Source organism: Mus musculus, chromosome 4 (assembly GCF_000001635.26).
Source record: "Mus musculus strain C57BL/6J chromosome 4, GRCm38.p6 C57BL/6J".
Lineage (NCBI taxonomy): Eukaryota > Metazoa > Chordata > Mammalia > Rodentia > Muridae > Mus > Mus musculus.
The window spans coordinates 126519915-126534186 of record NC_000070.6 but is presented as its reverse complement, the minus strand read 5'-3'; the positions used below and the strand labels follow the sequence as shown (position 1 = coordinate 126534186).

The 14272-nt window shown below is 43.9% G+C and overlaps 1 protein-coding gene across 4 annotated transcripts in view; it reads left to right on the top strand.

Moving 5' to 3' along the window:
* The first annotated feature begins 600 nt into the window (after positions 1-600).
* The window catches only part of Ago4 (argonaute RISC catalytic subunit 4), a 44100-nt gene continuing 30428 nt past the window's right edge, over positions 601-14272 (top strand). The window contains exons 1-3 of one of the 4 annotated variants that reach the window (XM_006503482.4): positions 601-1002; positions 8024-8189; positions 13876-13996. In XM_006503482.4, coding sequence (XP_006503545.1) covers positions 984-1002; positions 8024-8189; positions 13876-13996 — 306 coding nt within the window. In that variant the 5' untranslated portion in view covers positions 601-983. The remainder of the gene's footprint in view (positions 1003-8023; positions 8190-13875; positions 13997-14272) is intronic. The other 3 variants (XM_006503481.4, XR_003955036.1, NM_153177.3) reach the window with 3 other exon arrangements.

Genomic DNA, 14272 nt, shown 5'->3' with positions numbered 1-14272 from the left:
GTACCCAATGGTGGGCCCCAGCAAACTAGAATGAGAGTGTTGTGCCTTTTTAACTAATAGACTGCCGTTGCCCGTTTAGTTGACCAGACAGCCTATGGTCCTGTCTTAACTGGAAGTCCTGAATGGAAACTTTAAGGACACTTGACTCGCTGAGCTACCTGCTGCCTTGGTGACATGTTGACCAGTCTTGGGACCCAGAACAGAACCTGCTTTCCCTGCACAGGGAAGGAAGGTGACTGGATATGTGGTGTCCGGGGTGAGGGTGGGGGTGGAGTAGGAGGAATGACTGAAGGTGACTGAAGGACCGATTGTGCCTGAAGTGTCCAGGGGTCATCTCTGGTGGTGGTGGAGCGATGGAGGACAGGTTCCTAAGGTGAGTCTCAGGACGAAGTGGAGGGCTGCTGCCTGTGGGTCATCAAGGACTGGAATCCAGCTCTTTCGATGGCGACTTGGAGGAAGGTTGCCAGAATGGGGACCGGCGGAGCGGCGTGCGGGACCGCAGGCGAGCGGGCCCGCTGGTGGAAGGGCGGGCGGGCGCGCGCCTGACGCGTCCTCTGGGCTCGGCCCCCCGGGCGCGCGCCCGTCCCTGCCGCACCCCGCCCCCTGCCTCGGTCAGGCTCGCTGGACCCCGCGCGTGCGGGGCCGCGCACGCCCCCTTCGCTAGCCGGGACCCGGGACCGCAGGCGCCTGGCGCCCCCGCCCCGCCCGGCGGGCGCGCGCCGCCTCCCGCTCCCGTTCCAGCTGGCGGCGGCGGCGGCAGCGGCCGGGATTGTTTTTGTTGTCGCTGAGGCCGGAAGAGCCGTGACAGAGTCGGGTCCCTGTCCCCGGACTGGGCGCCGCCGCCGCCCCCTGCCCGCCCCCGGCCCGCGTCTTCGCGGCGCCGCTTCAGCGCCAATATTCCAGAGAGCAAGCGTTACGCGGCTCCGGCGGGGCCCGGAGCGGGAGGCGCTGGGGACCGGAGCGAGGCGGCCCCCGTCGCCGCCATGGAGGCGCTGGGACCCGGTGAGGAGCGCGCTCGGACCAGGGTCAGACCTGGGGCTCGGGAGGGCAGACAGACCGGCGGAAGGGACTGTCGCTGCCCGACCGCCGCTCGCGGACCCGGCTGCCGGCTGCCAGGCCCCGGGAAGGAAGGGGTCCCATGCCCTCGTCCCTGGGGGGCGGGGACCACGCCCCAGCTGAAGACTCTAGGTCTATTCGGGACCCGTCTAAGGGAGGGAGGCTCAAGAGGTGACCCGAGTTCCCCGGGGTAGGGCAGACCTGTTCGGACCTTAGATCTCTGTCCACGGTCGCCGCGAGGCTAGTTGGGGCCTCAAATGGGACCGTGTGTCTGGGGCACGCCGAGGCCCGGCCCAAACCTGGAAGGCCTTCTACCTTCTGTCAAGGGTTTTCTTGGTGTGGGGCAGAATCCCTGTTTTCTTTTGCACTGGCATCTGGTTCCTCAGATGAGGAGGAGAGACCCACTCACTCATGTCCCTGAAAGCCAAAGGGAGAAATGTCCGTTCTTTTTCCAAAACTCTGAAGTTTGGTATCTGTCAGTTTGTCAGTCCCAGAGTGCTCTGGAATGACAATCCAATACTCTCCAGCAAGGGCATCAATGCCCTGCCTTCCCTTTTAATTGGGTTATCAGAGGCTGTTAAAATCAAACGAAAAAGTGTTTTTGAAACTGTGATTCTTTGCTGGTTATGGGTGGCCCCTGGTTCTCTCGCTCTCTGCTCCAACCCAAGGAAGCTTTCCAAACTCTCACGAATACTCTTCGTTTGGAGCCTTGTGCTCCTGTCTCAAGCCCTACAACAGGTTGCTAATGGCTTGGCTAAGTAGGGCAAGGTTTAGGGGCAGTGATGGAATTAGTTTTCATATTCAAACCTTGTCTACATAGTAGACTTAGTTGTATGTTTTTAAAATTCATAGAAAATTAGGTTTATTGTTTGCATTTGGAAATTTTGCAGGTTTGTTAACTTGGAACATATTTACATAACTGAGCGATTAAATCCTATCTTTATTTGCTGCTTAAGGTTTTCTTAAAAAGCCCACATAGTCAAATGTCATAAGCCTTCAAAAAATAAATCGGCTTAGCTGGGCATGGTGGCATATGCTCATAATGCAAACAGTTCTGGGGTGGAGGCAGGGAGCTCCAGAGTTCAAGGCCAGTCTCAGTTACAAAGTGAGTTTGAGGTAGGCCTGGGCTACTTGAGACCCTGATTATAAAATAAACAAACAGGTTTGAGCCTGCTGTAGTGGTGCATACTTATAATCTCAGCATTTGGAAGGCTGAGGAGGAGTAAGAGTTTGAAGATAGTTTGGACTACATAGACTGTTTCTAAAGGGAAAAAACCACATTGGTTTGTTACAGATTGTCAAATATATTGTTATATATATTTGATAAACCTCAGCATATTATGCTGTTATTTCAGACATGTTCCTATAGATAAAGGGATGCTTATGGCTTTGGGACTGTACCAAACTTCTATTCAAAACTAATATAGTAATTTCATACTTGGATTACCCCCCAACCCCCACCTCCACTTCCCCACAACTTACTTATGTTGAACTTCGGTTTCCTCTTCTCTAAGACAAGGCTAATGTGCTATAAGACTGACAGTGTGAGAATGAAAGCTGACGTTTGTGCAAAGTCCTGTCAAGTTCAGTACAGATGTTCGACAAATGTTTCTTTTTTTCTGTCCCATGAGTAACTTAAAATGGAAGCAATTGTTGCATTTATTAGCTGATATGGAAAGAGATGATGTATAACTGTGCATACAGCTGAGTTTCATGGAAAGACTCACTATGGAGATGTAAGGAGCTGTCCAGGAAACCAGCTGCCCACCCTCTTTGCTTTGCTTTTAGTTTTTGCAGGTTAGAGGACTTGGAAGTTAACTCAGAAATGCTGGATTTGTAGAAAATGACTATTCAATCACCCTATTTAAAAGGCATCAATGATTTAAACCAAAAATTTACATAGATCTTCTTCGTTGAATAATGTTTTCCTGTGTGCCTTATAGCAGACTCTTGGTATCCAACTACCTTAGAAACTCAGTTACTAATGAGTACTACCAGTTACTTGTTGAGCATGGACTGGGAACAGAGGGAGCCCATGGGTTTGGTGGGATGTTACTTCTAGGCTGTTTTTAGAACTTAAGAAGCACTTTTGCTTCCATTAGAGAGTGCCTAGCTCTAGTGTGTTGGGTCCTCTGCACTTCAGCAATCCCTGGGAGGCCTCTTAGTCCTGCTCACTCCTCTGTCATGGCCCAGGTTCATCATCTCATTCATTTTGGTTATAGTGATTAGAACCTTAATTTTTGCATGCTTTTCGTAGTTGTTGGCTTGTTTATTTATGTTTGTTTTTGCAGTGCTTGGGACCCACGAATAATAAGCAAATGTCCTACCACTGAGCGGCAGCCCTCCAGCCCTTTGCAGTACTTTATAACTTGTGAAATACTTTTATATGGGCTGGAGAAATGACTCAGTGGTTAAGAGTACTGGCTGTTCTTCCAGAGAACCTGGGTTGGATTCCCAGCGCCCACATAGTGCCTCACAACTGCCTGTAACTCCAGTCTCAGGGGATCCAACACCCTTTTCTGGCCTCTGTGGGCACTGCATATATGTGGTACATGGACACACATGCAAGAAAAAATATTCACACACATACAAAAATAAATAATTCTTTCTAAGAAAATAGTTTAATAATTATGAGCTCATTTGAGCTGTACTGGGTGGCTTATAACTTGATCTCAGCACTTGGAAGGCTGAAGATGAGGGATTACTGAGTGCAAAGCCTAGGTCACTGAGGAAGAACCTATCAAAACAAACAGCAGCAACAATAAACCTCACCAGCCAACCATTTAACAAGCCAGCTAACCAAACAAACGAGCAAATCCTATTAACCCATTTGATCCTTTGGGAAGTAGACAAAGTGTATGTCTATTTTCATTTTACAAATGAAGAAATGAGATTCGAGGAGTATAAATGAGTATAAATGACTTCATCGAGACTCATAGCTCTGTGGGAAAATGAGGGCCAAAGTGTGGGGCAGCTTATATTTATTCTAACACCCTCTTTATTCAAGGCTGATCTCATCCATTCTGAGTTAAGTCATAAACATCTTGTTTTCAGAAAATGTAATTTTTTGACTGTCCAACGTCCTACAGATGCTCCCAATATAAAACCGGAATACCTGTGAGCATTAACTCTGACCGTTATGCAGCTGTTATAATAGCAAACACTTATTGAATGCATAACTGTTACAAAGCACTGTTAAGCCTTTTGTGGACGTCATCTCCTGGAATCCTCACTATAGCATTGTGAGATAGATGCTATTATTACCACTTACCCCTGTTTTATAAAAGTGGAAGCTGAGCTATAGAGAAGCTAGGAAATAGCCTGATGCTGTCCAGTTAGGAAATGGTAACACCAGAACCAAACTCAAATCCGGATCGTTTGGCTCCTGAGGCTCAGCTGCTATGTTTGTTTTATTAAGTAGATAGTTTGCCTAACTCAAAGAAATTGGCTTTTGAACTAAAAATTTTAGAAAATAATTTTTCGGTTTTTTTGAGACAGGGTTTCTCTGTATAATCCTGGCTGTTCTGGAACTCACTCTGTAGACCAGGCTGGCCTTGAACTCAGAAATCTGCCTGCTTATGCCTCCCAAGTGCTGGGATTAAAGGAGTGCACCACCACTGCCCAGCTAGCATACCATTTCTAAATAGAGAAGTGGTCACTCACCTGGCTTTCTTGTGTCAAGAAAAAGAGACATAAAATATTTTACTCTACTTTTTAGAAAAGATTTACTTATTTATTTATTAATTTATATGAGTACATTGTAGCTGTCTTCAGACAGACCAGAATTGGGTCCCATTACAGATGGCTGTGAGCCACCATGTGGTTGCTGGGAATTGAACTCAGGGCTTCTGGAAGAAGTGCTCTTAACTTCTGAGCCATCTCTACAGCCCACTTTTTTTTTTTTTTTTTTTTGATGCTAAGGATCAGCCTAGGGTGTTATCTTGTATCTATAGGGGCATCCTTTACCAATGAGCTGTACTCCCAACCTTATATTTAACCTCTTTTATTTCAATCCCTTTGCCATTAAGTACTTTAGAGAAGTGTAGATAATCAAAGACCTGTGAAATCTGGGGAAGAAATGGGAGACTTTGATCCAGTGACTGTTACAAATCTGTTTCCTAGGGAACTCATTTGATTCAATTCTGCTTCCAATTTCTCCTTTAAAACTGGATTCTTTGTAATTGTATGTTACAATGATTGCTTACATGTATTTTGTGCAAGGCTGATTTATCTGCATGGTTTCATTGGGTTGATTGGTAATTGCCTTATCACACCCCAGTGCATCCCAGTGATGCATTTCATATGCCACGTGCTTCTGTACTGTTGAAGAACAATTGTCACATTTTGCATATTAGGGTTGAGGTTTCTGATTTCTACCTGGCTTTAAGGTTGCTCTTCCACATGTATGGAATTCATACAGCTTGCTGGGTGATGAGGTAGGTGTTGTGGGAGCCAGAACTGAAATTCTAGTTCTTTTAAGGATCTGTGTAAGTCTAGTACAGAAGACAGGACAATATAACAATTTGATCCCTTTAAAAATTATGTTTGGAAGCCAGGGCAGTGGTGGCGCACGCCTTTAATCCCAGCACTTAGGAGGCAGAGGCAGGCAGATTTCTGAGTTCAAGGCCAGCCTGGTCTACAGAGTGAGTTCCAGGACAGCCAGGGATACACAGAGGAACCCTGTCTCAAAAAACAAAACAAAAAAAATGTTTGATGTGTGTGTGCCTGTGTGTGTGTAATCAGTTCACTGTGTTCACCATGGGGACACAGGGATCAGACTCAAGAGTTTGGCAGCAAAGTACCTTTACCTGCTGTGCCATCTTGCTGGTCCACAAGTGATTTCTTACACTTGTGCTAAATCCTACCCTACACACAGGGTCTTGTGTATACAGGGGGTAGATCTTTCTTAGAAAATTGCATCTGAACTACATTCTGAAGTTTAGACTTTAGGAGGAAATGAACAATAAATTGAATATGTGAAGAGATTTTCAATACTTTAACTATTAGTATATGGCGATTTGTCAATAGAATTTCCATCAAGATATTTGCTGTGGTGTCCTTAAGTGATGTTGGACCACAGCAGATAAGTATTTCAAAGCTTTCCCTTTTTAGTGGCTTCTCAGCCAGTAAAATGTCACTTTAGTAAGAGAACTTGTAACTTTCCATTGTAACCACAGCCTACTTTGCTCAGTGCCTATTCATAATGGAGAAGATGCTTATGTTTTAGGCCAGTGTCCACTTGATAGTCTCATTAGAGGGAGATTGGTTAGATAAGTACCTGCAGGCTGTGTCTACAAAATCCTTTCCCAAAGAAGGTTAATAGAGGTTCAGTTTTGAGAGGGGGAATGGGGGTCAGGAGGAAGAAGGAAGAAAGGGAAAGGGGAGGGGGACAGGAGAGAAAGAGCTGTGGTAAAATAGCCTAGTAAACGATGAGTTTTGATTATTCATTGTATAACATATGTTACTATATTCTGTGGGTCTGGGGAGATGGCAGTGCAAGTAGGAGAACCTGAGTTTGGACTCGCAGCACCTATGTAAAAAGCACATGGTCAGCTCAGTGGGGGATGTTGTCTGGGAAAGTAAGGTGGAGGGACCTAAAGACACGGCTCTGTGGGTTAGAGCGCTTGTTGCTTTTGTAGAGGACCCAGGCTTGGTTTCTAGTACCCACATGGTGGTCACTCCAGTTCCAAGGGCTCTGATGCCCTCTCCTGGTGTCCACGGCACTAGGCAGGCATGTGGTACACATAGATACATGAAAGCAAAACACTCATACACATAAAAAATAAAGTAAATAAATCTAAAAAAAAATGTAAGGTGGAGACGATAGACGAGAATACCTGATATTTTCCTCTTTCTATTTTTGTTTTATTTATTTATTTTTTGAGACAGAGTCTCACTTTGTAGCTCTGGCTGGCATGCTTCTGCCTACGAGGTGCCAGAATTAAAGACATGCACCATCTTACTTGGCTCCTGGTTTTATTTTGTATTATAATTATTTTTTAAAATTTTACTAATCATATTTTGTCTGTTTGAGTCTCTTGCCTCCATGTATGTCTGTGCACCATGTGCATATCTGGTGCCCACAGCAGCCAGAAGAGGGCATCAGCTCACCTCTCATTGGAGTTACAGATAGTTGTGAGCTGTCATGTGAGTTCTGGGAATCAAATCCAAGTCCTTTGGAAGAGCAGACAGTGCTCTTAAGGGCTAAGATATCTCTCCAATCCCCTTATTATTTTAATGCATTCAGTGTGCGCGTGTGTGTGTGTGTGTGTGTGTGTGTGTGCGTGAGCGCATGCATTAGAGTCAGTTCTCTCCTATGATGTTGTCAGTCCTGGGTATTAAAATAAGGTTGTCAAACTTGGCAGTAAAGTCTTTTATTACTGAGCCATTTTACCAGCCCCTATTGCTATTTTTTGAGACAGGGTTATGTCTTTGAGCTCTTAAGTATCTTCCCTTAGCATCCCAGGTATGTGCAACCATGCTACCATGCCTGGCTACATGTTATTTTTTAATGTATATATGTGTTCAGCTCCCAGCACCTACATGGCAATTCACAACTGCCTGCATCTCCAGTTCAAGGGGTCTGATTCCTCACATGCAGCCAAAACACCAGTATGCATAAAAAATTAAAATGTGACATATTTCTTTTAAAAATTATGTGTGTGAGTGTCTTGCCTGCAGGAATGTATCCCGTATATATCTGGTGCCCATGAAGGTCTGAAGAGAGGCGTTGGATCCCCTAGAACTGGAGTTACAAACTGTTGTAAGCTGTCATTCTGGGAACAATGCCCGAGTCCTCTGGAAAAGCAGCCAGTGCTTTTAGCCTCTGAGCCTCAGCCTCAGATCCAAGATTTTTTTTTTTTTAATATCAGAACATGTTCAGTGATAAGTAAGACCTCAATAATTTTAACTGTCATTATTCTTCTCATTACCAAATAGCACAACATATGTCTTTCAATCTCTTTAGGACCTCCAGCCAGCCTCTTCCAGCCACCTCGGCGTCCTGGCCTTGGAACCGTTGGGAAACCAATTCGACTGTTAGCCAATCATTTTCAGGTTCAGATCCCTAAAATAGATGTGTATCACTATGATGTGGATATTAAACCAGAAAAACGGCCTCGTAGAGTCAACAGGTAAGAATCAAAAACAGTAGGATTTTAAGTGCATATAGTTCAGACAGTTTATTAAGTATTGTATTGTCTTTGGAAGTCTCTCAGCAGGTAGGCATTGTTTTACCCTAGTAGTAAGTGTATGCCGTGAATCTTTTCGGTTGTCCTGGCAACTCTGCTGGATATAGCATTGATCTATCAATAAATACATGCTCTTTGATAAAGTGAACATGGGTCATCATCAACCAAAGGTAACAGAAGTCTATGACAGGAGATGAAGCTGTCAGTGTATGAGAAGTAGAGTTATCTGGAGGTTTAGATGTTATTGCTTTGTACTGTACATGATAGCATCATGATGTAGGGATTGTCTTGGAAAAAAGTACTGAAGAAAGCTCCAGGAGTAGCCCTGCTTGTTTCTAGCATTAGTCAAGAGGGTCTGATGAAGTGACCTGGCTGGTGGGTGTGGTCGGGTTGCCCGTATGAAGATGCTCTGTAGCAAAAGCACGCACACACTCGCTTCCCTGTCTCTGCCTCCATGTGGTCTTCCGACTCCAGCAGCCTCCGACCGGAAGACTCCAGCACTGCTGCCAGCTGAGCTATGTGGCGACGTCTAGGGAGGTTTTTTGGTTTTGCTTTATCCTTCTTAAAATTAAAATTATGCTGCAATAATTTGGCTTTCTGGTATAGTTTAGTGTTGTATAAGCCCGTGATTGTTCAGCCCAGGTATAGAGATCACTCATCTTTTGAGACAGGGTCTTGATATGCAGCCCAGACAAGCATTGATTTATAATGTTTTTTAATTCAGATCTTCCAGCTTTAAATTTCTGAGTGAGGACATGTGCTTTAAATATTTATTTATTTGTGTGTGTGTGTGTGTGTGTGTGTGTCCTGGCCCATGGAGACCAGAAGAGGATGTCAGATTCCCTTGGAGCTGGAGGCAGTTTTGAGTGGCCCAACTGGGAATCGAATCTTAACTACTCTTCACTGCTGAGTTACCTCTTTAGCCCCAAGATACGCTAGGCATGCTAAGGTCACGGTGTCTATTAGATTACAGAACATGTGAAATTAGATTTAGGGGAGATGTGTACTGAAAGTAGGCATTTGAGAGTCATGAGTATGTTGTTGGTAAAGCACAATACTGAATGAGATCCATGTGGGATGTGACCATGGTTACAGAGAATAAGTAAGACTCCAAACAGCCCTGAGGACTGGAGTGGTAGGTGTAGGCCTCCACACCTGGCTCGACACAAACAGGGTAGGGCATTTACAGTGTAGCAGGTATTGTTCTGTGCTCTTCTGTACCAGAGATCTCTTGCCTTTCCACTGACAGGACAATCTTTTAGTAACTCACCAGAGGGATGAGGAAAAACGTGCTGTGTATGTAAGCTAGGTGTTTTAGAAAACATGGAGTTGTTCCTTTGGCCACATATGAATGAATACATAGGAAAGATGAAATTGTAGGCATCCGGGGAATGGGTGCTGTTCAAAACAGAACCCCTACAGGTGCTACCATCCATGCAAGTCAGACAAGTCCCCACTGTTACCCAGCATGCTCTTGGCATTGCTGTAAGCAGAGAAGTGAAGGGCAAGAATCTTGCCAAGAAAATGGGCACACTGAATACATTAAGTTCTCTTGAGAGATGAGCTAGCTTCTTAAAAACCCTGAAAGAATATGATTAGAAAAAGAAGGAGAGGCCGGGCAGTGGTGGTGCACGCCTTTGATTCCAGCACTTGGGAGGCAGAGGCAGGTGGATTTCTGAGTTTGAGGCCATCCTGGTCTACAGAGTGAGTTCCAGGACAGCCAGGGCTACACAGAGAAACCCTGTCTCGGAAAAACAAAACAAAAAAAAGAAAGAGAGAAAGAAAGAAAAAGAAGGAGTGAAAGCGCTTGTGCTCAGCTGCCAGGCTGGCTGGTACCACACACACACACACACACACACACACACACACACAGACAGAGGTGCCCAGGAGTGAGCTGCAGGAGCCTGTCCTGGAGCCTCCCTAACTAAGCAGGTATAGAACAGGGGAACGACCTTCTAGGCCTGGGGGAGGGCTGATGTTTGTGGCTTTGAGATAGTCATATGCTAATGGGCAACACTTGATAAATCAGCAAATAAAACATATCATAATGAAAAATAAAGCAGGGATGGGGCCAGAACTGTAGCTCAGTAGGAGGATGCCTGTCAGTATCCACAAACCCCTGGATTTAATCTCACAAACCAGGGTCAGCGCCACACTAGGGAGAGGCCAAGGTCAGCCTCGGCTGCATGGGTCCGTCTCAAATAAATAAATAAATAAATAAATAAATAAATAAATAAATAAATAAGGGATACAAACTGAGGAGTTATCCTTTTCTGATATGGAAAGAATGTGCAGCTCTTAGTTAGCTTTTTAAAAAGTGAGACTAGATTAGATCACATTTCTCTATCTACCATTCTTTCTCATGATTTGTTTATAAGTGTGACTTTCCTACTGATTTCACTTGTAGTTTTGATGGCTGTGATATTTGAGTTAGGATACAGTTCACAAACATGGAGCTTAATAAGGTTGGTAAGGTAGGGGCTAGAGAGATAGTCAAGAATGCCTTTTGCTTTTGGAGAAGACTGGAGCTGGGTTCCCAGAACCCACATGGGGTATCTTACAGCTTTAGGAGATCCAGTACCCTCTTCTGGCCTCCTTAGAGTGTACATGTGCACACACACACGCACACACACACACACACACACTCACACACACTCACAAACACACAGAGTTATCTTTTTTTTTTTTTTTTTTTTTTTTGGTTTTTCGAGACAGGGTTTCTCTGTATACCCTGGCTGTCCTGGAACTCACTCTGTAGACCAGGCTGGCCTCGAACTCAGAAATCCGCCTGCCTCTGCCTCCCAAGTGCTGGGATTAAAGGCGTGTGCCACCATGCCCGGCCAGAGTTATCTTTTTAAAGGTGGTAACACAAAGCACCCAAGTTTTCACTGACTATAGATAGATAGATAGGTATATATATATATATATATACCTATATATATCTATATATGTATATAGATAGATATAGATATATAAGTATATCTATCTATATCTATATATACATACATACACAAATGGGTTGGTTTATTGTAGATCAAATACATAAATTCAGCATTCAAACATCTTAAAATTAAACTTTTTAGAAACAAAAGTTCAAACATTCAAACGGGAGTAGTTTACAGGAACACCCAGAAAGGGAGTTTTGTTATCTACTTGAGAATATTGGTAGAGATCATTCAGTGGAGAATAAAGAATGTTTAAACCAGGATTCCATTCTGGCCAACATGTTAGTTATAAATGTGGTTCATACCTGAAAAGGAATTACTAAATACATCCTCTCCTAGGGTAAACAAGACTTGGCCTGTAACTCCAGAGGGGAGAATCAAAGCACATACATGAACAAATACAACTAAACTGTTCTTTAGAGACAAAGCTAAAAGTATGTCTGTTACGTTATTCATAGTCTCTGGAAGAATTCAATTCAGGGTTTTCTCTTTTGCCTGCTTAAAAAAACAAAACAAAAAACAAACTCCAACTTCAGTTTTCCTGGTGTCTGTGGTATTTTCGAGCTCCTACCACAAATTCTCCTGTCTTGCTGAGTAACACTGCTAATAAGAATATCACCACGTCACTGGCTTCCACACCTTATAAAAGGATGATTTTTAGCTTTGAGATTTTAAATGTACTAGAGACAACATATATTTGAGTATGTATGTCAGTCATGCCACACAAAGAAAAGCATTAACTATTTTCAAAGTGTTCTGTTCCGAGACTGCCCACAGCTGCTTCTCCTTCTGTTTGTCAGGTGGTTTTGCAATAGGTTGACCGATGCACATATATGTAAAAACCTGAAAATTTGGCCATGTAAGCATTTTCAATTAACAGCAAGGCCATGGAAGGGTATTTAGAATTGTTTTGTTGATCGTCTAGTGGACTCTGATGCTGTGGGAGGAGGGGGTGGACTTCGGCGATCCAGGTCATCAACATAGGCCATGATTAGTTTCCTCCTCTCCTCAGGTACACAGTCCAGTACTAGATATGTTTGTCATTCTGCAAAATCTTTTATACATCTTTCAGATGCTGATCAGAATTTTGGATCTGTTTTGTTTGTTTGTTTGTTTGTTTTTCATTTTTCCAGACAGGGTTTCTCTGTGTAGCCCTGGCTGTCTTGGAATTCACTCTGTAGTCCAGGCTGGCCTTGAACTCAGGAATCTGCCTGCCTCTGCCTCCCGAATGCTGGGATTAAAGGCATGAGCCACCACTGCCCGGCTTGGATCTGTATGTAATGAATTTGGTCTCTTTCAAAAGTGTCCTGACATCAGCTTTGGCGGTTTTCACTGACTTTAGCACTGACAACATTGTGAACTCGGATCCGTCCGTGTCTTGTGTCACATGTTCCAGTTTCCAGGCCATTGCGTTTACTTGAGGAGCTGCACAGAGTAAACCGCTGTATGCAAGACTGAAATGGAGCCAGGCGTGACTAATCGAGATTTCTGTCTAATACAAACTAGATCTTTAATCTCTTTTGGAGTGGTAATATTTAATAGCATTTTTTGTTTATACTATCTAGGAACTTTTTGGAATAAGACAAGGTAGTATGCAGAATAATAAACATTAGCATTAGAAAAGGGGGTTGACCTACTCATTTGAATACCATGCATCTTGGATATATGGATTTACAAGTTTCTGAGTTCTATATTCTAAGACCTTCTAAGATTCTTTTTTTTAAAGAATTTTTTTTTTTAATGTATATGAGTACACTGTTGTATCTTCAGACACACCAGAAGAGGGCATCAGATCCCATTACAGATGGCTGTGAGCCACCATATGGGTGCTGGGATTTGAACTCAGGACCTCTGGAAGAGCAGTCAGGGCTCTTAACCACTGAGTCGTCTTTCCAGCCCCAAGACCAATGTTCTTGATAAGGATTCTGGTTTCATAAGAAACATCATTTAGTAGTAAACATCCACACAAAGCTTAGATGTCTCAAATATATTATCCTTCCGAAGCTATAGTTACTTTCTTTACATTCTTATTTGTGTGTGTGTGCGTGTGTGTGTGTGTTGTGGCATATGTGTGGAGGTCAGAGAATGACTGGAGAGAATTGGTTTTCTTCATTTACCTATAGGTTCTGGGGTTAGCTTTATCTGCTGAGCCATCTCATTGGTCCTCTTTTTTTTTCCCTTTTCTTTCTCTCTTTCCTTCTTTCTTTTTTTTTTTTCCATTTTTTATTAGGTATTTAGCTCATTTACATTTCCAATTCTTTCTTTCTTTCTTTCTTTCTTTCTTTCTTTCTTTCTCTCTCTCTCTCTCTCTCTCTCTCTCTCTCTCTCTCTTTCTTTCTTTCTTTCTTTCTTTCTTTCTTTCTTTCTTTCTGTTTTTTTGGAGACTGGGTCTCATGTAGTCCAAGCTTGTCTCAAGCTCAGTATTTAGCCAAGGAGAATTTTAAACTCCTGATCTTCTGCCTCCACCATTCCAGCGTTGGGATTGCAGGTGTGTTCTATGTGCTCATTTGTGCCCATTTGTTGTTACCTTCTTTAAGTTATTTTGTTTTCTTCATTACCTGAGTCATCTTTGTGACTTTTGGCTTTTTTCTAGTGGCACCACACAGAGTTAAGATGAAAGCGTGGAGCCGCTTTCTGTTGATCATTTCTCAAAGCTAACTGCCTCTGTCTCCATTACTGTTAAGGGAGGTGGTAGACACTATGGTGCGGCACTTCAAGATGCAGATATTTGGAGATCGGCAGCCTGGCTACGATGGCAAAAGAAACATGTACACGGCACACCCACTGCCAATCGGACGGGATAGGGTAAGTGCCAGCAGAGGCCACTCAAGGTTACTCAGTGGCAGCTGCAGATGGCAGAGGCTTTCCTTCCGGGTCACCTTCAGTACTTCTGTTCCTTCAGTACCTCTGGGAGGCGTGCTCATGCCGCTATACTTGTAAGTTGGTCCCCGTGTGGCTTCCAGAGATGGAATTTGAGGAGTCAAGCTTGTTGCAGGCATGTTTTCTCGCTGAGCACTTGGCAAGCCTCCTCCTCTTCCTGCTGCTCTTCTTCTTCTTGCTGTGGGGCTGCACACATGGTGG